The sequence below is a fragment of the Emydura macquarii genome, unplaced genomic scaffold, assembly GCF_026122565.2.
Source record: "Emydura macquarii macquarii isolate MOO-44397 ecotype Brisbane River unplaced genomic scaffold, CSIRO-AGI_Emac_v2 contig_1566, whole genome shotgun sequence".
Taxonomy (NCBI): domain Eukaryota; kingdom Metazoa; phylum Chordata; order Testudines; family Chelidae; genus Emydura; species Emydura macquarii.
The window spans coordinates 53,424-77,975 of NW_027131703.1; the positions used below are offsets into that span (position 1 = coordinate 53,424).

Genomic DNA, 24,552 nt, shown 5'->3' on the forward strand with positions numbered 1-24,552 from the left:
CAATTTTTGTCTGAAGTTCTCTATTTTCTGGTATGTCATTAATAAATGGGGATAATTTCCCACAGATGTTGTGGTCATAATTTGATAGTAATGTCTCATAATTGGATATTCACATTAAGAGGGTGGAGGAGGAACAGACCTTCCTCTGAGTAGATCCAGCCGTTTCTAGTCCTTATCATGTGGGGTTGACTTTGGATGTGGCTGTTTGCTCTTTTGAGTTGCTGCATCCACCACCAGGGAATTTGGAGGTGGATGAGTGAATAGAAACTCCATCCCCTTTGCTGGAATGAAGTATTTCCTATCATTTCTCTTGTTGGTAGGAGGAATAGTGACCTGGTTTGCCATATTATGTTGGCCAGTTCCATGAGCGCTTCATCCATAGGGAGCACTGTTTTTGCAGAGGATGTTGTATGCAAAATCTTTAAAAGCTTGTGGTAAGATTCCGTGACCTCTTCCAGGGGAATGTCTAGATCTTGTGCAATTCTTTTGGATAGATCGTTGAACTGCTTTGGGTCATCTATTGGTGTGGGAGGGATCACAGCTTCATCAGGAGAAGACGAGGATTCCAGATTGGGAGGAAACCTTCCCAATCCCGCACTTGTGTCTCCTGATTGAACTTCCTCAACTGCCATAGTTGATGTGGCTGTGGGTGAGTGTCTGGAAGATACAGTTCTTCCTGCCTGGGAGGTGGAGGGTCTGCTATAGCCCCTGGAATAAGGTGACCAGGCATCCCAATTTTGCCATTGCATATGATATGGCATTCGTGCCACATGGCCATCGTGGACCATAAAAAGGATATGGTCTGTTAGGCCTTTGTGAGGCATAATGAGCTGGTTCAAACAATGGTCAGTAGAGGAGGAGTGTTCTGATAAAAACTGTGCTTCCTCACCTTCACTATCCTGATTGCTTAGAGATTTCACTGTAGACAGTGCCTCGTCGTGTGCAAAATGCACTTGTGAGTCATCACTTCCCAGCTGTGGAGAAGATGTCAAAGTTAAGTAGCGCTGTTTACAGGGCTTTTTCAATGACAGTGCTGATGTCGGTGCTGGATCTCCACTCAGTACTGAGGTGGCTGTCAGTGCTGTGGTCGCTGTCTGTACGGTTGTCGATACCACTGTCATCTGCGATGCTAACACGAGTGCCGAGGTGTCTGTCGGCACCGTGGTACACATTGGCTATTGTCTCAGTCTGTGCCGTAGTCGGTGACGTGGAGCTTTTGTCTAGTGGTTTTTGTACCTTATCTGTGTTTGAGGAGGACCGTTTGTACTTGTCTCTTGACTCCTCACTCTGGCGTTTCAAGCCCATGAGTGGGACGGACTGCGCTGTACCAGAGGAACTGAAGCCTCTTTGGTACTTTTTGCTGAGGACCGTCTCTTAGATGAGCAGCCTCTCCCTGTCACAGTAGAGGGAGTAGGCGATAAGGCTCATTTCTTTGAGGTTCTTTTGGAGGTATTCGATGAAGACTTGTCTGGTCCTGGGTCAGAGGCAGGTCTGAGAGACTTTTCCATTAGAATGAGTTTTAGCCTCAAATCTCTGTCTCTCCTTGTGCTTGATTTGAGGTTTTTGCAATGGATGCACTTCTGTGGCACGTGTCTCACACAGGCAGCAGACACATTGAACACGTCCATCTGACACTGGCATAGCATCCCTACAGAAGATGCACCTCTTAAATCCTGGGGAACCTGGCATGCTGTGTGCCCCAATCCTAATCTAGTAGTCTATTTTCTCAAGGAAAGGGGGAAAAAAACTTTTTTAAAGGAAGGGTAAGTATTCTAATGACTAAAACTAACATAACTATGACGAAAACTCCACTAAATTCTATCTTATTCTAGGTATAACGAGTAGAAAAATTCACTGCTGAAATGCTCCGTCTCGGACCATGGACAGCTGAGAAGGAACTGAGGGGGGTCAGGTCATACGCACGACACTAAAAGCGCCAACGGTGCCAAGAGATGGGAGCTGCGCACGCGTGACCCGGATGAGCATTGCTGGAAAGATCTCTGAATAAGGACGGGGATGCGATGACACCTAGAGTGGAGCACCCACTGGGACATCACTCGAAGAAAAACTGGGCTTGTTTAGACTTGAGAAAAGAAGATTGAGGGGGGACCTGATAACAGTCTTCAAATACGCTAAGGGCTGTTATAAAGAGGACAGTGATCAGTTGTTCTCCACAAAGATAGGACAAGAAGTAATGGGTTTAATCTGCAGCAAGGGAAATTTAAGTTAGATAGTAGGGAAACTTGCTAACTGCAAGGGTCATTAAGCTCTGGACTAGGCTTCCAAGAGAGGTTGTAGAATCCCCATTATTGGGGTTTTTAAAGAACATGTTGGACAAAGACCTGTCAGGGATAATCTAGGTTTACTCAATCCTGGACCTGATGACCTCTCAAGGTCCTTTCCAGCCCTATATTTCTATGAACTAGACATCTCCCTCCCAACATCTCATCTGCAGAAGCCTGACCCAGTAGGCATTCTTAGAGATCAGCTTCCAAGTCAGGCCCTGCACAAAGCAGAGCCCAGGCAGAAGAAGTAGTGAGGGTGCCCTTGTATCTAGTGGTTAGAACACTCACCCTGGACTTGGGATACCTGCATTCAAACCCCCATCTGTCTTAATTAGAGCAGGGACCAGAACCCAAGGTTCCTTGGAGTTGCAGGTGAGTGCCCTAACCACTGCAGTATTGAGTATTCTGGGCTAATGCCCTCTCAGTCTCTCCTGTTGAACCTGCTCCATTTTGTATAAGCTATTTAAATATTAGTTGGAGCAGTGGGACTGGAGCCTGGCTTTCCCAGGTGGGTGATCTACCACCAGGCTACAAAGCCATTCTCTCTTTCTGGCCCAATCAGTGTTTAAGTATTAATCTGTGGGGCACGTAACCATATTGCGTTACAATGATGAGTGTAAGTCCCCTTTGTGGATCTAGACCTGAGAAGAGCAAGGCCAGATCTACACTAGCAGCACTCTGCTGGTGTGGTTAAACCAGTATCCTGTTTCAGCAAAGTGCTCCTAGTGTGGACAGCAGACAGCAGCAAAACTGCACTTTTGCCTGTATAGCTTACTCCTGCCTCCCAGAGCAAAATAAGCTGTCCCAGCAAAAGCACAGTTCAGCTGGTATAAATCTCTCTTCACTAGGGGCTTTTGCCATCAAGCTCTGTCAGTCACAAATTGCACCTCAACATGGCTCTGCTGTCAAAAGTCTGCCCACAGTCTTATTGAAAGCCAGTGGCTCCTAGGCTCCTAAGTCACGTAAGTACTTTTGATTGATTGCACTCATTGGCTTGTTTGACTGATGTTTTTACAATTTGCACATAATTTCAGAATTGTGGGCTTTGTCCTTTGTCCACAGGCATGACCCAAAGCCCACTGCAGCAAATGGGAGTTTTCCCCGTGATCTCCACAGTATCTGGCTGAAGCCCCAGGCATGTCAGTATTGTCTCTTGTACAGAGACCACACCTAGCTCAGACATGCAAGTCTTTTGGGTTCTTTATTGTTGCTCAGGAAATAGGGTTGCATTGATTCTTAGCAAAAACAACGAGAGTCCTGTAGTACTTTAAAGACTAACAAATTTAATTTCTGCAGGCATAAGCTTTCATGGGCTGTAACCCACTTCGTCAGACCTATTACAGCCCACGAAAGCTTATGCCTGTAGAAATTAAATTTGTTAGTCTTTAAAGTGCTACAGGACTCTCGTTGTTTTTGCTGTATACAGACTAACATGGCTACCCCATGGAACTTTTCACGGATTCTTAGGTGTGCTGAGGCTGCCATGTGCTGTCCTCACAGTGCAAAGCTGCCCTAGAGCTGGTGGATATGGCTGCAAGAAGATCCCTGCAGTACTGAGTGATCCACAGGTGTATAGGGCCAGTGAACACCTGGCTGTGATGGAGTGACACCGATTCACACTAGCTGGAGATCTAGTCCCATTGATTCTAGTGGAGCTACGGCCAATTCATACCAGCTAGAGATCTGGCCCCACTGACTCCAATACAGCTGCACCAACAGTGGATTTGGTACCATAACCCTAGAAGTATAAAGTGTACCTGATAGGCTTTGCCATTCCAAGAACTTTCTGACAGAAAGTCTTTCATCACCCTCATGGATATCACCGTTTTGGAAAAAGTGGATTAGAGAGCGCTGCAGAATGAGAATTTCAGGCAGGTGTCGTACATGTCGGATGTGTTGGTGCTATAAAAGAAAGGTAACGAATTCTTTAACATGATGCATATGTTCACGGGAAGAGGAAAGATGTTTTGGGAAAGGGCTCTGTGTGGTTTTGATGTTCCTGAAAACATCATGGTTATGTGGGTGTCTGGCTGCTTTGCATCACTGAAACAATGGGGATTGGTCGATCTGGCCCCAAGATTCTGTGGACTTTTTAATAGTAATTACTTTAGTTCCCTAGAGTTCTCTATTAGACCCTAGGAAAGCTCTGCAAAGACCCTGCTAATCCAGCCCCCTAGCATTTCATTCTGGCCATTGCTACCACACCAGTTCTTATCCAAACTCAGATTGCTTACAGGCATGTGCTTCAGTCAAATGAAACTGCCTGGATGTAATGGAAGCAGCAGATCACACCTGCCTTGTTTCTTTGGGCTGGACTAAAAGGTGTAGTATAAACACTAGTATAAATTAACCCCCTTGTGAGGTTAGCTGTACTATTTCTCTACACGTGTAGCAGAAAGCAAGGTAGAAGGGGAGGAGTTTAAAATAGGAAAACATGCTGTGGTGTGTTTTTTTTTAATTAGCTAATGTATTAATTAAGTGCTGTTCATAAAACATATGAAACCTGGTTACACTAGGTTTTTTTCCTAGTCTGGACAAAGAAGTCTAGGATTAGAAAGAGACAGTGGACTTTAGGTAAACTATGGTTTTCTTTATTCTAATAAAGTTCCTTGTTCAGTGTTTGAAGAAATCAGCCATCATCATATGACTCCCTTACACATTTGTCAGTGAGTCTGAATCGGCCTAAGGAAATCCAAATGAGAGTAAGGGAGTAAACCTTACACATCAATTTAGAATCTGCACATAACTTAAACCTGTAGGTTCATGTTTAAATGTAGATGTGATGGAAAACCTAGCAAAATTATTTCCTGTCTTTAAGACCTCCATCTCTTTAAAAAATGAGCGGAGGGAGCGCAAACAACAGGGAGGGAGAAGAGCTATTGAAGCGGACAATGTTGGCACAAGAACAAACTGGGGATAAACTGGCCAGGAATAAATGTAGGCTGGAAACCATCAGAGGAGGAAGGGTCTGGAACAACCTCCCCGCAGGCATGGGGCCCAACACCTCCCTAACTTGTTTTAAAATGGTTAATAATCTATGAAGGAGTTTATATGATGAGTAATAGGAGAGGACTGGACATGATGACCCAGGAATATATTTTTAATGGTCAGAGAAATTAACCATTACAGCAATTTACCAAGGGTCACAGTGAAGTCTCTATTACTGACAATATTAAATCAAGATTGGATGGTCTTCTAAAAGCTCTGCTCTAGGAATTATTGTGGGGAAGTTCTCTGGCTTGTGTTATACAGGAGGTCAGACTAGATGACCCCTAATGGGCCCTTCTGGCCTTGGAATTTATGAATCCGTGAGCTCCCTTCTAGTCTTAATGTTCCTGTTACTCTAACTGTAAATGAATATTGTTATGAGCTGAGTGAAATCTTGTTATGGGTTGAGTTAAAATCCCATTGAGATTGATAGGTGTGAACTCATCATTCAATTAATATAACTATAAGTAAAAGCCACACCTATGACAAAAGATGTGTGAACCTGCCCAGGACCTTTTGGCTGAGTATTGTTTTGTGTGTGGTGTGTGTGTGAGAGAGTGAGACCAGAAGGATGGAGCAACTGCAAGCCCGGTGGATAACTCTGGAAGAAACCCGGGAAGAGATCAGGGGTGCGGTGCTGTATGCAACAAAAGCTGTTTCCTGCTATTTGATTCCCCCTGTGTTCAGAGACACGGGACTTTGTACATTCTTTGTAAATAAACAAAACTGCAAACAAGAAAATACCAGACTCCATCAATTTCTACTTCCAACTGGAACATCAACGAGGCCCCAAACTTTGACTAGCTTTTTGGACTGAAAAGGGGTTACAATCTATTAATATCTCTGTGTGTATGCTGTTCCAATTCACTGGCCGTTTGTGTGTGCACATTAGTTCAAATCATCCTAGAGCACCTTGGACAGTAGTTCCAGGAGTACAGGAAACTGGTTTGTTCCATTTTCTTGTTGCACTAGATAGGTCAGGCGTTGGACTGTCATCCTCTGTTCAAATCTCCACATGCAGGGTATGTTGATTAGCCCGCAGCTCGGCAGGTGGCTGAAAGGTGGGGACTGACCATAGGCTATTTTCAGGAGAACATTTGAACTGTGAGCTCCCTCCTCTATAACCTGCTGCTTTGCAGAAGCAAGTTTCTGCTCCAGCACCTGTGGAAGTAAGATGTCAGTTAGGAATCGAGTTTTGTTATAAAGGGGCCTCCTCTTCCAATTGGTTTGAGAGGGCATGGGCTGGCTCAGGGTTATGGCACTAAATTAGAGATCTGGGTTCAATTCTTGGCTCTGCCACCGACTCCCTGTGTGATCTCCCTGTGTGTCTCTGCATCTCCATTTCTCATCTTTAAAAAGGAGACAATAATCCTGCCTTTGTCTGTTTATACTGTGAGCTCTTTGGGGTTAGGACCCTCTTTCACTGTGTGTCTGTGCAATGCGTGGCACAACAGAGTTCTGTGGCTGTGTGTGTGTGGCGTCTGGTACAATGGGCCTGTGTGTGCGTGCAGCACCTGGCACAATGGGGCTGTGTTTGTGTGTGTGTGCAGCGCCCAACACCACAGGGTTGTCTATATGTGTGTGTGTGTGTGTGTGTGTGTCTGTGCAGCAACTGGCACAATGGGGCCCTGATCCTGATTAAGACCAATAGGCCCTACTGTATATTAACAACAATAATAATAATAATGAATAAATAAATAAATTAATTAATTAAATGCCAACAGAACTCTTGGAAATGCAGAGTGGCAGGCAGATTAATACGAGGTTTGTAGAAACTCAAACACACAGGGTTTTCCTCTCTAGTATGCTGAACAAAATGGACACGTTTTTGCACTAGAAAAGTGAGCCAGGCTTAATGCAGTCTATGCGGTTCTAGTCAGGTTCTTATAACGTGCCTGTCACTGTGCCATATGAACACCAAGGGGCTCTTTGGGGCAAAAAAATGGCATTTTAGCAATATTCTGTGTGACTTCTGTTTTCAGATCGTGGCATGAACGTCTCAGGTGGGTTTTTTTCTGGCTCTCTCTCTACCCTTAGTAAACAACTGGTTATGTTTGTGATATTTACCATGTATAGAAAACAGGACCTCACATACCTGGAAGAATGATTGAGTTACGGCTTTTAAGCTGCTTTCCCACAGCACTCTGTCTTCTTTTTCATGCATAAATTTAATAGTCATGTTTGGGTCTGTCAGAAATATACAATTACACTTCAGCTTTCATAATAACATAAAATAATGAGATCTTCAGTAAAGCAGTTGAAGTAAATAATGTTCATAACAGTGAAATGAATTACAGTGTTATCAGGCAACTGGATACCTGAGTCATAAAATACACGAGTACATTAAAATATTAGCTAGTTAAAAATCAGTTTATTGATAGGTTTGTAGATTGTAAGGGCAGAAGTCAGCATTATGATAATCTAGTTTGACCTCCTGCATAACACAGGTAATAGAATCTCCCCCAGTGATTTCTACACCATGACTGAGCCATAGCAGATTTTTTTAGAAAGAGATATCAAGTCTTAATTTCAAGACTCTAAATGCTGAGGAATCCACCTCGTCCCCAGGTGAGCTGTCCTGATGGGTCATTCCCCTCTCTGTTAAACATTTTGAACCTAATTTTAGTCTGAATTTGTCTCACTTCAGTTTCCAGGCATTTGATCTTGTTACCCCTTAATTTTCCAGATTATAGAGTCCTCTACCATTAGAAATCTCCTCCCCTGTGTAGGCGCTTTTAGACCAGGATCATGTCATTTCATAACTTCCTCTTGGATAAACAGAATAGATTGAACTTCTTCAGTCTCTCACGATGAGGAAGATTCCAGACCTCAAATCATTCTTGTAGTTCTTCTCTGAACCCTTAGCAATTTGGCAATGCCCTGTTTGAAGTCTGGACACCAGAACTGGACACAGTATCCAGGAATAGTCTCACCAATGCCATACATAGAGGTAATACCATCTCCTTACTGTTACTTTTATGTATCCAGTGGTTGCATTAGTCCCCGTAGCAGCAGCATCACTGCATTGGGAACTCACGTTTGGTTGGTTTCCACCATGAACCTATGTTCTTTTTAGAGTCCCTGTTTCCCAGGATACAGGCCACCACCCGGTAAGTGTGACCTAGGCTCCTATTTCCTAGATGTGTAACGCTGCATTTGGCTATGTTAAAATGCCCCTTGCTCAAATTGACTGCACGTTTTGTCATAATACAGCAGCGAAAAAAACAACACCCTTAAAATGCGGTGTTTATTTACCTGCTGTGATGTCAAGGATGTGTCTGAGGAATAGGTGAACTGTCATTGTTGCATCGTCTACGTTTCCACTGAGTGACTCCGCTAGGAACTGGATGTCTTTTTCAAGGTGGTTCCAAAAGAACTTTTCTGCATCCTGGGGCTTCACTTTCATTAGTTCCAAAATGGACTAGAAAACAAAGTATTTCCATAGCTTAGCTCTAAGGAAGCATTTCCTGTCCTAACTGTACAGACACCTCTATAAAGGCAATGTATAACTCAAAGTTACCATTACAATAAAGCCTGTTAGTGGTGTACAACACTGATCAGTTACAACAGACAGAAATTTTGCTGAAGGCATTTTTTTCCAACCTGTCTATCTGTAAAAGTCCCCAGTAGCATTGAAGAATGGAGCAGTGCTCTTGCGATGCAGACTGAGGCTGTAGACAGATCCCTCTCTGTCTCATTGTTCCGTGAGGACGGACTCCCCAGCACGTAGCCTCTCTCTGTTTTATCCTTCGTGCTGTATTAAGAAACCACAATTTATTTGACAGTCATAGAGGTCAGACTTTTCTTCCAAAAGTTTAATTTTTTCGGTGTTTCACCCTAACCAATTCACAACTATAGTGACTGTGGGGTGAGACTGGGGTGGGGAAAAGGATTGGAATTTTGAACTTTCAATGCAATTTCCCCTAAAATTGGTGACTATAGTTCACCCCAGTAAACAATTCCCAGACAGCATGTGGGTTTAAACTGACACAATCCCATTCATTCCTTTTCGATTACATGCAGTGATTTTAAACTTACTTATCTACTTCTTCAAACCCCTTCTCGGGTATGTGAGACATCCCACCGATCTTGGAGCCACACAGACATTTGCTTATTTCAGCGGGCCATCCGCACTGTTGTCACAGGAAGAACATCAGCTTTAGTCATTTTTTAAAGAACCAGCAATGCAACAATTGTACAGTGGTTTGCTTAGCTGCTAGCCAGACAGCATCACTCTGTGCAGCTGAGCAAGAAACAGACTTTGCACAAACTGTTGGAGGCAGAAATGTTCAGAACAGTGAACAGGAAAGACAGTGAGTGTGCAGTACACTGGCTTTGTGTGTAGAATCACATTTCTCAAAGTAGCCTGGGTGGACTTAGAGCTTGTCTACATAGCCCCTTAGTGCCCGGCAAGTCAGGGGGTAAATGTACATGCACCAACTGTCTGTGTGGAGCCTGCTCCCACATGTTAAAAGTGCAGTTGAATTAGCAATATCTCCAAGTGCAATACAGAACTTTTAGTGCACAGGAGGCAGCAGTGTCCACATGGTGACTTAGTGTGCAGGAATGTGCTGTACATTCACACCCCAGCTTGCCACACACAAAGTGGCCATATAGACAAGCCCTAAGGCTTCCCAACCGCACTGAAATTCAGTGTGGGTTGGGTACCTAGCACCCTTCGGGTGTATAAAGCTGTGGTCTCACCAAATGTACGCTGAATGAGCATGGTGGTTAGTGGCAAGGCAAAAATCACATTGGTTACTGTTTAAAACAGTGGTGCTAGAACGGAGGAGGAGGATTAGATGCAGAGCATTAAGACCTGAAGTTGGGAAGTCTCAGATCCACCAAGGTACTTGGTGTCTAAGTCCCAATTTCAGGCACCACAAAATGCCTGCTCAGCTACCGCCTAACCCAGCAGCCACGTACACTCCCTTAGTGCTTGTGTTTTCAGGGTACAAGTTCCCTCAATCCTAAGTTTCTGCCTCTGGGCATGTGCACTGCTGCCTCCCTTTAGGTGTCCAAATGCTTTGCTCTTGCCTCAGCCCCAGAACAACCCATGAACCAGGGGAAGACAGGAAAAGGAGCCTGTTCAAAACCTAGTCAGGGAAGGAGGTTGCTTTACACCTTTCAGACCAGTGCTTAGAGTGCTCACCCAAGCTGTAGGAAGCCCAGGTTTAATTGCCTCCTTGGCCCAAAGGGGACAAAGGATTTGAACTTGGGCTCCCACATCCAGAAGGGTGCCCTAGCCACCAAGTTATGGGATATTCAGATGGGGGCTTCTTCAATCTCTCTTGGTGAAGCTGTTCCACTGGGGATAAACACAGAGGCATTGGACAGGGGGATTGGACTCTGGGTCTCCCACCTCCCTAAGCACTGATTGCAGAATCCTTCTCACTGCCATCACCTCCTCCTCCTCCAGTTGTTTTGTGTGGAGTGATGCAGGTGTCTAACTTCATGTGGCAATAAAAGGCTTAGGTGCCTAAGCCCCCAGACTGTAGGGGAGGAGTTCCCATTTGTGGATCACTAGACAGCTAGGCACCTCCCTGTAGCCTGGACTCAGGCGCCTAGCTCTGCCTAGTGATCCATGAATGGGAACCTCTCCCCTAGAGCTTAGCACATGCCCCACTGATTGGCATCTCCCATTGGCTCGGTTAGGGAGTTCCCTGCCCAGCATGCTGGCTTGGTGGATCACATTCTCAGGCGCTCTCACACCCCATGCACTGACTAGGGAGCTGGGCACCTGACTCAGGCTTGGTGGATCCCATTGCCGTTCCAGTGCTTTTCTAGGTGACTAAAAGTATTGTGATGTGCCGTGTCAATGTCTAACCTCCTTTGTGGAGCTGGGCCTAAGGCATTTGCAGTGCAAAAGCACCTATCTCTACAAATACCACACGTGTTCTTCTTATAGGCCATTCCATGGAACTCTTTCTATTCGGTAACTGTCTACATAGACACATCTATACATGTAATCCACACTTACCAGTGTGGTGCTCCGCCCATCTCTAGCGATGGCTGGGCCCTACATAGAGGTTGATGAGCCTGCTACAGCCTGGGCTAAGACAGGTGGGCTTTTTGGCTCAGGCAGAAAAAAAAATTGTGTTCTTATTTCTGGAGAAGGCAGGTTCAGTCTCCACCAGGACTCTGCCCCTTTGGGGAACTGGCCCAGGACAGGGCTGTATACAGATACGGCTTCTGACAGTAAATTCTAGTATCACAGGAGCATGGTGGTGAGATTCTCAAACCCAGACACTACATCAGCCCTAATGTGAAGGTTTAGGTCCAATTTACATGCATATTTCTATGTAGGGGAGCTTGGGTTTGGAGTCAGCGTGGGCCTCTGGATCCTTGTCTTGGTGCCAAGCAGCCCTGTCCTGAGAAATCCTACATGTACATTCCAGAGAGACAGACGCGGCAAGAGGCTGAAGAAACATCCACAATGAACAATACCTAGGAGAGACACTTACATTTTCAATGCGCCAGATCTGCCCACATTGGCATCCTGTGTGTGAGAGGGAATCAGATCAGTCGGCTACCGATACACTCACAAAAACAATAGTAATGAATACGCACTAGAACCTCAGCCGCGATGGATCAGCACAGCCCCACTGACTCCAGTGGAGTGACACCTAGTTCTCACCAGCTGGGGATCTGGCCCCACTCATTTGCACCAGCTTGGGACCTAGTCCCAAATTTCCTCCTTCTGTAAAAAATAACCTTGTGAAACAACATTCTAAACCAGATTTTTGGTCATTCTGAAATGCATCAGTGCAGGACTGGATTGGAAGCACTCAGTTGGCTTTAAGCAGCCTTTACCCATCCCTTGTACCAAGGCTGCCAGACCCTGCCCTAACCTTGCTCTGCTTTAAGACCAGTTTCTACAGTCTCAGGATATGTTTCTGTCAAGCAAGGATCAGTTGGACTCAGCTCTGTCCCAGTCTTGCCTGGTTTTTCCCTGCCACTTCTCCACCTGGGGGCTTGGAAAGGAGGTGGCACAGGATTCTCTCTGTATGCATACACCACTAGGCTTATGTTGAATGACTACCTCCTGGCAAGCAAACATGGTATTACAATAATGGGCACTTAAAAGCAGCCTGAAAAAATATTGATATAACATTTTTCTGTCACTTACTCCACAGCTTTTCTGAGGCAGTGTTTTTCCAATTCATCACATCAAAGAGAAGGTCACCTGGCATGGTTGGAAGGTAGCTCCCCTTGTAAACAAATCAAAGTTGGACACTTTTATTACAGCACTGGCCCAGCATGGAAGGAGGGGCTTGTGGATAGAGCACTGGATGGGGATTCGGGAGATATAGGGTTGGATCCTGGCACTATCCAGACATACAGTGACTAAGATCAGAACCTCAATGAACCATGCGCTGCACAGATACAGTGACTGAGATCAGGGACCCATTGTGCCAGGCACTGCAAAGACACACGGCAACTGAGATCGGGGTTCCACTGGGCTGGGCGCTGCACAGAGACAATCCTTGCACCAATGAGTTTACAATATAAAATAGACAAGAGATGGGAGGAGAAACTAAGAACAAGAAAGATTCAGTAACCCAGGGAGTCTGTGGCAGAGCAGGATACAAAACCCAGGAAACCTGAGTCTCAGTCTAGTGCCTGATCCCAAGTGACTCAGCCTCTCTGAATGAGTAATAAAATAATAGTCTTAAATCATAAAGCAAAATCTGCTTGTCAATGTCCTCAACCTCCAAAGCAAGTTGCCAGCTAAGCCAGATCAGTTCCCATAAGGGGTGTGTCTTATTTACTTTTGACATGCCACACCCCTCTGTGGCACTCTGTAAATAACGAGAGCTGTTTCTGCTACACTGACCCAACTTCATAACAAATTCTCCCCTTTCATCCCAAGTACAGGTTTTCATTTCCTCCTGCTGCATGGCTTTTTCTGCCTGAACAAAGGCAGTATTCTTCCTCCAGGAATTTGGTGCCCTGACCTGGGAAACTAGCCAGATGAGCACAAAGGGAAAGTCATCAATGTTAAGGCCCAAAGGAACCTTTCTGACCATCCAGCCTGGCCTCCTGCATAGCACAGGCCGGAGAATTTCACCCAGCGATTCCTGCATCTGGCCCAATGACTTGTGGAGACTGTGATTTCCCTTTTGATTTCAACAGGAAAATCTAATTTTATCAGCTGACATTAAGAAACTGTTTCACTGCAAACAGACACAGATAGATGGACAGACATGCAGATGGATAATGCAAGGCTCCAAACAGTGATAACCGCATGAGATTCTCTGTCTTGGGTCATGCAAGAGGTCAAATTAGATGGTTATAATGGTCCTCTCTGGCCTTAAATTCTATCAATACTATTTCCCTGGAGTCTCCAGAACCTAAGGCAGCTGCTGATGTGCACATATTGCCAGCATTTGTCATTGTAGAAAGAGAAAAATGCAATAGTGACTTTGGGGGTTTTTGGAATAGAAAATTCAAAGTCTCCGGTTAGCAACTAAGTTAAGAGAAAGGGATGAGACCCAAAAGCAAAGTATGGTGCAGGTGACATGTACCATGATAGCCATGATTTCAGATGATTTCAAATATATCTGTATTTCTAGAAACAGATTTTAAGTTCCTCCCACACTCAAAAGCTGCAGACAGAAATGGTTCCCATTTAGTGCTAGGTTCATAGACATAAAGGGGATTAGGTGACTGACACTACAGGTCACTGACACTACAATAACTCTTTGCTTTTGACTCACCTTGACAGTGCTGGGCTGGAAGCAGATGGATTTGAATAGCTCGGTGAGTGGGTTTTGGGACAGGGTCAGTGTGAGAGCAGTATGCAGCACCACTTCCAGCAAGGCTGCGTTTTCGTGGCTGCCTACGTCACTCATGATATTTCCCAATTTGTTTTCCACAGATTCTTCGGTGGATGGTGATGCCTTGCTCTCTAGCATACTCTCCATTTGCTTTGTGATGGCCTAAATGACAATCAGATAAAACAGAGAGGGTTTTAATGGGGTCACTTTGCACATTTCACTCCAGAGGGTCACACCGATCTCTGTTACGTTTCATAACCAGGGTGAAATCCAGCACAAGACCAAGGTGTAGGGTTCAGTGATCACTCAGTGCATAGAAGCTTGCAAAGAGATCTGCTTTGTTCCATGTCTGGTTCCAACTGGCTGTGATAACAGAGATTCATAGCATCTCACCTGACAGTCTGGAAGTTCAGCCTTTACAGGCACATTCCCTATAACTACAGTAGGCACCAATTACGTCCCATTCAGGTCCTATGTGGCAGATCCTCCGCGGGTGTAAACGGTGGTGGCTGTCTCCCAAGCTGAGCATAGCCAAGCCAAGCCACATTGAAGCAGAGTGAAGCGGGGGCTGGGGCTGGAGCTGTCTGTAGTTGTGTGTGGTGAACAGCTGGGATGCGAGGGGGACCCTGGGCAGGGCATGGCGCAGGGAGATGCCACCAACCAAGAGACTGCGCAGGCCAGACTTGGAAGGGGATTGTGACTCCAACAGGGGGCCAACGCTGGGGAGAAAGGCCCTGCCCCTAGAACCTGGGGGCGTGTGGGCACTACCAGAGCGAATGTCTGAGTCTCTGTATCGCTACCGCACAGCCAGGGCATGGGCAGAGGCCTGGGGTGTGTGAGACACAGACTGGGCAAAGGCCTGGGGTGTCTGACACCCCAGAGATGCTGTGTGTGGTGCCCCTGTGCTAGGGGGCGGCGTTGGGTGTTTCCCTTTTACCTTTCTCATCTTTTCTTTTCTTTTTAAATTCATTGCTGTTTAATAAATTGTATTTATTTTGAACCATATGCACTGATCAGTGGGTCAGGTAATTGTCTAGTACAGAGAGAGCACCCTGGAGTGGGGACATCCAAACCCCTGCCCTAAGTGACTACAACAAGATTGGGGGGCTAGCGCCTCAGGAAACCTGGGCCCAGCCTTGCTGGGGTTATGAGGACTCCACCAACCAGGAGAGTGGGAGGGGAGCCCTCGAGGTCAGGCAGGCCTCTGAATAAACGGAGTGGGAGCGAGGGCTCACATCCTTTTGCCAGAAAAATCAGGTGGGGTAGTGGATGAGCCAGGAAAGTTCCCCACAATAGCGGGACCATGCCCCTGCTTACAATAATACAACAGACACTCACTGTTAGTTGCTTGGCTTCTTCAGAATCTGTGTTTTTAATGTGGCCTCTGGCTCTGTCTAGAGTCACAAGCATCAATGGTGTATTTGAGTTGATTTTTATGTCCTAAAGAAATAAATAGTTGTGTTATAAAGAAGCTGTTTATGTATTATTTATGTATTTATTTATTAAGGCATAGCATTCTACACTGAGGTTGCTAAAGAACTCTGTCAAACCAGTTACATTTGAAGGCTAATCAAAATGTTTTACATGTGTTTTATTATTTGTGTGACACTGACCCACACAGGGGCACTGGCACAGGAATCAAACCTGGGCCCTCTAGAGCTTAATGCATGAGCCTTTACTGCCTGAGCTAAAAGGCATTTGTGTTAGCCAGGCCTGTAGCAAGTTCATCATTCTCTAGAGGACCTAACCAGTACTAGAGGGGGATCGAGAGCCACTCCAAGCAAGCAGGGGATTAGTGTCTAGAAGCCCAGCTCTTGACTGGCCAGGTGCCAGGTGCTGGCCAGACACATAGTGACTGACATCAGTGCCCCAGTGTGTTGGATGCTACACAGATACACAGGTCTGGTGTACCCTACAGACCTATATTGGTGTAACTGTTGCTCAGGGGTGTGAAGAATCCACAACGTTGAGCAACGTAGTTATACTGGCCTAACCCCCATGTGGACAGTGCTATGTCGGCCGGACAGCCTCTCCCGCCGACCTAGCTACTGCCAGTTAGTGAGGTGGATTAACTACGCCGAAGGGAGAGCTCTCTCCTGTCAGTGTACAGCATCTTCATTAAAGCGCTACAGCGGGGCAGCTGCATTGGGGCTTTGACGTGTAGACTTGCCCACAGTAACTGAGATCAGTGCCCCATTGTGCAAGGTGTGGCACAGACGTACTGAGAGACAGTCCCTGCCACAAAGAGCTCTCAGTCCAAATACCAAAATCATGAAAGTAAAACACAAAAGCACAAAGGTAATATCTTACAAATCCCGTGTGTTTTGGAACAATTTTTTGCTTAGCAAGAAGTACAAAATTGCTTTCATGTGAATACAGATCTCTTGAATCTACCATCCCACAGACAAGAGATGCAAACCATTCATACTATTTCTGTTAGCCTAAAATTCTGTCGCTTTTGGAAGCAGCTTACCTGTGAAATCTCAATCCCGCTGGGTAAAATCCACTGCTCTTGCTGAAGAATCTTCTGCATTATGTTCAGCCCATAGAAATTACAAAGATTTCTTATAAGGAATATTTGAGGCCATGGTGTTTGGGCCTTTTCAACCAGATTTTTCATTGAATTTACAAGTTCAGACTGTTTCTCTGCACTGGTCCATGTATTTTGGCCTGCAGCTGCCAAGCAGAGTTCAGTATTAGCCCCAAAACAATGTAGTATTGCTGAACAACTGTTCAAACCTCATACACAATGAAATCCTTGCAGTAATGTTACTATATTATTTAAGAGAAAAAGGGAAAAGGAGAAAGTTAAGAAAGATCCCATTTGAATAAATACGATTCATCTGACCCAGAAGGAATAGACCTCACATGAACCCTTCTGAAGTGAAGATTGACAGATATAAAATGCAATACCACCTCCTAATGGAAAATTGCTTCGTGGATAAAATTCACCCTCTCGAACTAAATGTGCCTACCATTAGTTTTGTGGCAACAGTGAGTTTGGTCCAGTAGAGCCCACAGCATTCAGAGAGGTCAGATACTTTTATGGAGTTACAGATTTTAAGGTCAAAAGTGCCCATTGTGTCCAATCCAGTCCAGCCTCCTACATAATCTTGTAAATCAAGAGTGGATGTTTTTCTAAAAGATCTGCTTAGGAATTATTTTGTGGAAATTCTCTGGCCTGTGTTGTACAGGAGGTCAGAGTGGATGATCAAAACAGTCCCTTCTGAGCTGGGAATCTATGAATAACCCAGGCCAGAGAATCTCCCCCAACAATTCCTGCAGCTGACCCAATAACTCCTGGCTGAGCTAGAGCGGAGCTTTGAGTAAGAGACATCCATTCTTGATTTAAATATTTTTAGAACTCATTTTAAGAAACTTTTACCCTGTCTTTTTTAATTTTGTGACTTCATACTAAGTGAAATTAAGAGGAAAGATCATTTCACTAAAGTTAGCTGGCTAAGGGTGCTGTCCATACAGAAGTGGGGCCTGGTTTACACTTACCTGGAGATTCGGCAGCAGTTGACGGGAGTTATGCAAGCTATGCAGAGTAGCTTGTGTAACTCCTGTCGACTGCTGTGCTTCTGTTCTGTATGGCGTCTTCACTGCACTGTGCCACTTGAGGGGGTGGTTTTACTGCACTGACTTCTGGATTGATTGAACGGGTCTTCACTGACTGCTCAATCCATCCAGAAAGGTCAATCTGACGGCGGCGACTTTGCCGTTGTCAGTGTAGAAATAACATGGGACATTTGCTTCTGTAGGTACCACACACTTTTGCATATCTTGCCATTTAAAGTTATATTTTTCAGTAATGGTAATAGTTAGTTGGAAAATGCAATTTCTGTTTTGTGGGAAATTCTGATATTTCTACATTTGTTTTGGTCACAAACTGTGAGAAAAAGCCAAAATCTCAAAATATTTCATGTAATGAAATATTCCAATTCAGAAACTGCTGAAAGCAGGGTCTGAATGAGCTCTCCTCCCTGACATCTAGTGAAAAGCTGGGGAAAAGGACTTCAGGAGCTGACCTTGTTTGCATAGACACAGCCACTTTGCTTAGGTGCATAGCACGATGGAGATGTTTTGCCCAAATGACCACTTCTGGCTGGTGCTGGATTGCAAGTCACTTTTGTCACGCTGGTTAGATGGGGGGGAGCATTTAACATATGGTTTAACATCAATATGTTAAAATCATAATAATTCATGTGAGATATGCCATGTCAGGTACTGTTAGAAAGGCTATAATGTGCTAAGATGATGTTTATGTTCAGGTGTTATATGTGAGATGGAAGTTATGGATATGTTTGATACATCAGCATTTCAAATTGTGCTGTCTGAGTAACAACTCAGACAGGATGGCTGCAGAACAATAGCCTGCTTAATGGCCCATTAAGACATTCCCAGGTGCATGGGGCCCAGGGGGAGAAGCCAGGGATATACCTGATGAGTCACCAGGACTTGCCCATGTGACTCTGAACTCCATTTCCTGTAAAATTCCATGAGCAGCATGCCTGATGAGGCACCAGGACTGGTCCATGTGGCTCTGGACTCCATTTTAGTTCCTGTAAAACTCTACAAACAGCATGGCCAGGGCCAGAGGGTATATAAGGCAGAGACCTGGGGAATCCGTTTTGTCTTCAGCCAGGATTTAGCTTCAGGTACCAACTTACCTGTGGATCAGCTCATCTACAACTGAACTGAAGCTGTGAAACAAAGGACTGAGACCCATCCAGAGCTTGGGTGCACACCAGAGGAACTATACAAGCCTGCAAACTCCACATTTCTTCCAGAAACCTGATGTATATGGACTTTTAATCATTTGTATGTATCTGATTGCTCTAATCCTTTAACATTTCTCTTATGGTTTATTTCTTTCTTTTTGCAATAAACCTTTAGTTTAGTTACTAAAGGATTGGTTGGCAGTGTGATATTTTGGGTAAGATCCAAACTTATATTGATCTGGTGCTATGCCTGATCCTTTGGGGTCAGAGGGAATCTTTTTAGTAAAGAGCATAAAGTTTAAATAACTGGTCTCTTTACTGGACCCAGTGGCTAATCGGGAGCCAGAAACTGAAATGCAGTAAAGGGGCCTGTGTGTGTTTGTATACTGGCTTCTGTGGGGATTCAGAAGCGCAGTTTGTGGCTGGTTAGGAAGCCTGACTTCAGTGTCACCCACCAGTGTTGGGAGAATCTTCTCTCTTTTTACAGCCTGCACTGACCTTGGAATTATCAGGTGGCTGCCGTGGGCATGGGATGGGTCACAACTTTGTTATTGGGTGCAGGGGAAATAAAGGGTTGTTATCCTTGTTGTGTGAATAAAGAGCAGCAGAACCGTGTGTAAGCCAGGTCTGAGTGTCTCAGTGACACTCTCCCTGCTCAGCAGCTGAAAGGGGGGCACTTTATTTGCATGGGCGTTGTATCTGCATGAGTATAATTAAGTATTTAGCATAACTTACCTAGGTGCTGAGCATAATGGGAAATGGTTAGCAGGGCTGGGTTTGGGCTACAAACCACTTTTGTGTTAACTGCTGGGGTAATGAAATGTGTCCTTCAATTGTATGAACAGATATCAGCAAAACTGTGCTTAGTCTGTTATGATAGAATCTGCACCCTAAACTAAACAGACCTCCACAAGGGTGGCAGCCAGATGTTTCAGCCTGGAAACAGCGGGGGGGGGGGGGGGGTAGTCTTAAGGGCTGCCCCCAGGCATAGAGTGATTCTCTCTCCCCATTGTTAAAAGATAGAATTAATGACTCATCTTAGAATCTTTTGTTTCTTGAAAGCAGGGACATTGCCTGTATGTCAGCAGAAGGTTTACCCATGAGCTGAAATCACTAAGAGCTGAACCAGTAGAGGATCTGGGAAACCTTGCCTGACAACTAACAGAGCTGAGTGAGCACCAGGCTACTCTGGTGAGAGGCTGGGACAGTCGGTTCCAGCCTGATGCGGTCGGCGGAGAGGCCAGCACAGTCGGTGTCGGTGCAGTTGGCGGAGAGGCTGGCACAGTTGGTGCCAGCTGGGTCAGCGATTGGCAGAGGGGTCGGCACAGTCTGTGCCAGTCCGGTGCAGTCAGTGGGAGCCAAGTGCAGTCAGAACCAGCGGTCGGTGGGAAACAGGCGTGGTCGCTGCCAACGGTCGGGGACTCAGAAAGGCCCGAAGGCGGTAGGAGACAGCAGCAGAGGGGGCCTGGTCAAGCCTGTGTCAGACAGGAGCGGCATAGGGTGTGGAGCCACCCCCAAGAGGTGGACATTGCAACCGACGCCATTCAGTACAGGGGGAAGAAGGAAGGGAGAGGCGAAGGACACGCCCCGTGCTCTGAGAGGGGTTTGGTTCATTGAGTTCATGAATTCTGTTTGCACTGTTCCCCAAACCAGTGCTGTGTTACCTCTCTTTTGCTATTAAAAAGTTTCTTTCTACACTCAGACTCTGTGCTTGGGAGAAGGGAAGTATTGCCCTTTGGGGGCACCCAGGGAATAGTGTGTAATTTCCCAGGTGACTGGGTGGGGGCTCGAGCCAGTTTGGTGTTGTATCATTGAGAGGGACCCCTAGATAGAGAACCCGGCCCTTGCTGCTGCCGACGCGGTCTGGCAGAAGGGTTACATGTGCTTGGCATTCCCTGATGGAGGGGTTCACCCTCAACTAAACTGCAGTTGCTAAGCAGGGGGTAGAGGTGCCAAAGCCCACTGGAGAGGTGAGAGCGTGAGGACAGGTGCCTCTACCTGGTGGTGTGGGCTCTGCCTAAGGGTCCTAGACACCATTTGCCCTTCCCGCTCCCCCCTGTTTATTGATAGAGCTGATTAAGGCTCAATTGAGAGTCTTTTGTTTTGGATCAATAGAGCTGAAATCATTGATTACCAGGTCTAAGCATTAGAGTTGCTATGGGACAGCATCTCTGGTGAAAAAGACTGCTCAGCCTATACTAGCAGTGAGGCTCCCCTCCAAATCACTGAGAGCTGTGTGAAGTGGTGGGACCTCAAGACATTCCAGAGGTTGCAGTAGAGAGGGCAGTGGTGGAGTGAACGATGGCAGACCAGCTGACGCAGGAGTGAGCAGCTGACAGAGTGACTGACAGCCCAGTGAGCTGGGGGAGTGAGCACCCGACGATGTACAGAGAAGTGGCAGAGCAAGCGGCCAATGAAGCGGCTGACGGCAGAGCGAGCAGTGGCAGAGTCAGTGGACAATGGTGGAGCGACAGCTGAGTCATTGCTCGGTGCCTTCCACTCCCTTGGTGGGAGGTGAACTCGTGTGAATGCACCTCTAAACTCTGGGTCTTCGATGACCAAGGACAACAAGTGTGAGTGGGACGCCCGGGGTGGTGTGTAATTTCCCCAGATTACTGGGTGAGGGCTCTAGCCCATGGGGATAGCTTCCCTTTACTATATATTCACTGCCTTGCCTTTATTATATCAAATTTATATAGAAGAGTTCCTATAGTGTGAATGTTGCAACTGAGCTCAAGTTGGTCCTGTGTTGTATTGTGAAAAGGAACCCCTAGATATTGAACCCAGCCCTTGTTACGGCTGACTCCACCTGGCAGAAGGGTTACACATCGAAACAACCTTATTGAAATGAAACGTTTGATAATGATCAAAATGAAATCTTTTGATCATGTCATATATAATGTAATGTAATATAATATATGAAAGTCAAAATGAGAAAATTGAAATGAAATGATAAAGTTGAGACAAAAGATAAAAGTCAAAATGAAACTAAATGAAAAAGACAAAAATAAAATGCTCCATTTCAATTTCAAAAGATTTCAAAACTTTTCTGTTGAAAATTTCATCAAAATTGACATGTTCCCCCAAAATATTTCAATTCAGATGGGACAGCATTTTCTAATGGAAAACTGCTCAGTTGAAAATTTTTTGATCAGCTCTAGAAATTACTCTGGACAAACACAACCCTTAATGCAAACAACATCCATGGAGCTATATGGTTCTCTAACCAATCTTCCCTGATGTCTAGCACGACTGGAAAACCATTAGAACCTCCACTTACCACTTGGCAGCTCTCTGCCAAGCACAGCTGCAACGTTACTGATGGAGAGTCGGAGCTTAGCAATCAACTGCAGGTTTTCAATCCTGATGACAGTGGCAGAGCTGGGAGCAGACAGATCTGCAATGGAAAACAAGTGCTCCAAATTCTGGCTGGCATCTTCTTGAAAGGAGGAATACACAAAATCCTGTAAAAGGGAGAGAATTTAAAAAAATGTACAGTAGTGAATAGATAGTACCTCTGTGTAAAGAGGATGCAGTTGGTTGGGCCGTCTATATTCTTGTGACTCATCTTTTCCCTTCCTGTCCCCCACGTCCTCCCATTAATCTTAAAGGCTACAAAAAATAAAATTGTTTTAGTCATTTTGAAACCATGCCAATGATTAAAAGTAATAGCCTTATGGTAAAAGCTCCTGCCTTGCTCCCCCATCGCCTCTCCCCACCTTGTTTCTACCTCCCCGCATCTTCTATTCCCCTCTGCTCCTGCCCCTCTCCTTGCTTCCCAGCTCCTATGAGCCTACAGGTAAAATTTTCAAAAGTGCCAGTGATTTTCAAAAGTAGCCAAAAGTCACAAAGTCTATGGGAGTTAGGCTTCTAAGTGATTTAGGCAGTAAGATTTAGGCTCCTAAGAACCAAATTTATTTCTGAAAATGGGAGAACTGGCCATTAATTGCGTATGTTTCTGCTTTTCTGGGTGCCCAACGGGAGATACCTGGATCTGACTTGTAGAAGTGTGAGCATTTACAGCTACAGCTGAGGTCAACGGGCGCTGTGCCATGAACATATAAAATGCTATAAAAATGCTAAGTACGTGGAAAAGTCAGGCCCTGGGGATCTCAAATTGGGCACCCAAAATTAGTGGAGACTTTTGACAAATTGGCCGTAATCAATCTATGTCTCAGTTCAACGGTGGTAAAATGAGGATAATAATATCACCTAATCTAACCAGCATGTAGTGAAGATCAATTCATGAATGTTTGTGAAGCACTCTGATATTCTAGTGAGAGCACCATAGAATTAATAGTTCTGTATTCAGAGCAGGATCTGGATAGTGTGCAGAGAATAAGGCTGGGCTACACAAGTTTGTAGAGCATCTAGCACAATGAGACCATGGTCCATGACTAATACTCCTAGGCACTAAAATAATATAAATAAATAAATAAATAAATAATAAGAATAAAAAGATTGAGTAAATATTCATTCACTGAATGAGGCAGGGATTCCATGGAAAAAATAGTATGGGATTATGTAATTGCAGACTGTATCATAACGCATATGCCAGAGCACATGGGGACCAAGCGAAGATGGCACAGATAACCTTAATTTTAGCATTTCCTAACATTTGAGTACTTGACTTTGCAAACTTAATAAAATTCTTTTAACATAGTTGTTATGGAGGTAATAAAACATCTACCTTTATCCACAGACACTCCCTCATGTGACTCACCTCAAAGCAGCAAACTACCATGAAATAGAAATCATCGCAACTGCTTTGATTTAAAGTTAGCACTTCCTCCATCCTGGAGAGATATCCTTCCAGGTGTTCCTTCACATCGTCTAGTCTAGGAGGAAATGGACAGAACATATAAAATGGGGATCTGTGAGTGAAATATAGTTAATATGGCTGCAAGGAAGCACTGGAACCAACCTGCATCGGAGCAGCATTTTCAAAAGGGAGGACTTGACAGTAGGACTTGGGTCCATGCACTCTTCAAAGGGCGACAAGTCACTTGTTGGTTTGTACACTTAAATCAAAGAGTAGAAAGGATTACTTTTTTTTTATTGAGCACATGAGACCAGATCCCCACCTGGCATCAATTGGCCAAAGTTACATTGGAATCAATGGGCCAGATCTCCAGCTAGTGTCAATTGGCCCTAAGTGCTCCAACACCAGAAGGCAAATAAAAAGAAACTTATATTTATTGTTTGGTTGTTTTATCTCAGGTTTTAAAGTTACTCTCCTGAGTTTTGGGGCCTGACTCAGGATATCTGAATAGTAGGAAAGCAGTATCAAGCCTGTGTTACACACATCACTCACCCTTTCGAACCTCTTGATGTTCTGGGTTAGAAGGTTTGCAGGCCACAAACTTAATCAGTTGTTCAATGATCTCTGCAGATGGTGGGATTTTGTCCCCAAAACAGTAACTACCGACAAACTCCACAAAGAAAGAGTTGCACTTCCTCCTGAATTTGTTGTGACTTGCAACTGCCTCCCTAAGGTGAGAAAAATATTTTTTTTTAAATGTCACTATTTTAATCTAAAATGTAGCAGACAAAATCAGAAAGGCTGGAAGATGAAGCTAAATAAATTGAGACTGAAAAAAAAGGCAAAAATTTTGAACAATGAGGCTGATTAACCATTGGAACAAATTACCACAGGAAATACCATCATTTGAAGTCTTGAAATCAAGATTGAATGCATTTCTAAAACACCTGCTCTAGCTCAAGCCAAAGTGATGCACTAGATGTAGAAATCACTGTGTGAGATCAAAAATCTAT

The 24,552-nt window shown here is 44.9% G+C and overlaps 1 protein-coding gene across 4 annotated transcripts in view; it reads right to left on the bottom strand.

Annotated features, from left to right (window-relative positions):
• Positions 1 to 24,552, bottom strand: part of LOC137157787 (E3 ubiquitin-protein ligase rnf213-alpha-like) — a 213,110-nt gene that overhangs the window by 37,018 nt on the left and 151,540 nt on the right. For all 4 annotated transcript variants that reach the window (XM_067555196.1, XM_067555197.1, XM_067555195.1 and 1 more), the window contains 15 exons: positions 24,092 to 24,267; positions 23,702 to 23,798; positions 23,501 to 23,615; positions 22,058 to 22,241; positions 16,527 to 16,729; positions 15,392 to 15,493; positions 13,994 to 14,215; positions 12,403 to 12,484; positions 11,738 to 11,772; positions 9,312 to 9,406; positions 8,877 to 9,027; positions 8,529 to 8,694; positions 7,369 to 7,460; positions 6,186 to 6,434; positions 4,043 to 4,187 (listed from right to left, as the gene is read on the bottom strand). In XM_067555196.1, coding sequence (XP_067411297.1) covers positions 4,043 to 4,187; positions 6,186 to 6,434; positions 7,369 to 7,460; positions 8,529 to 8,694; positions 8,877 to 9,027; positions 9,312 to 9,406; positions 11,738 to 11,772; positions 12,403 to 12,484; positions 13,994 to 14,215; positions 15,392 to 15,493; positions 16,527 to 16,729; positions 22,058 to 22,241; positions 23,501 to 23,615; positions 23,702 to 23,798; positions 24,092 to 24,267 — 2,114 coding nt within the window. The remainder of the gene's footprint in view (positions 1 to 4,042; positions 4,188 to 6,185; positions 6,435 to 7,368; positions 7,461 to 8,528; positions 8,695 to 8,876; positions 9,028 to 9,311; positions 9,407 to 11,737; positions 11,773 to 12,402; positions 12,485 to 13,993; positions 14,216 to 15,391; positions 15,494 to 16,526; positions 16,730 to 22,057; positions 22,242 to 23,500; positions 23,616 to 23,701; positions 23,799 to 24,091; positions 24,268 to 24,552) is intronic.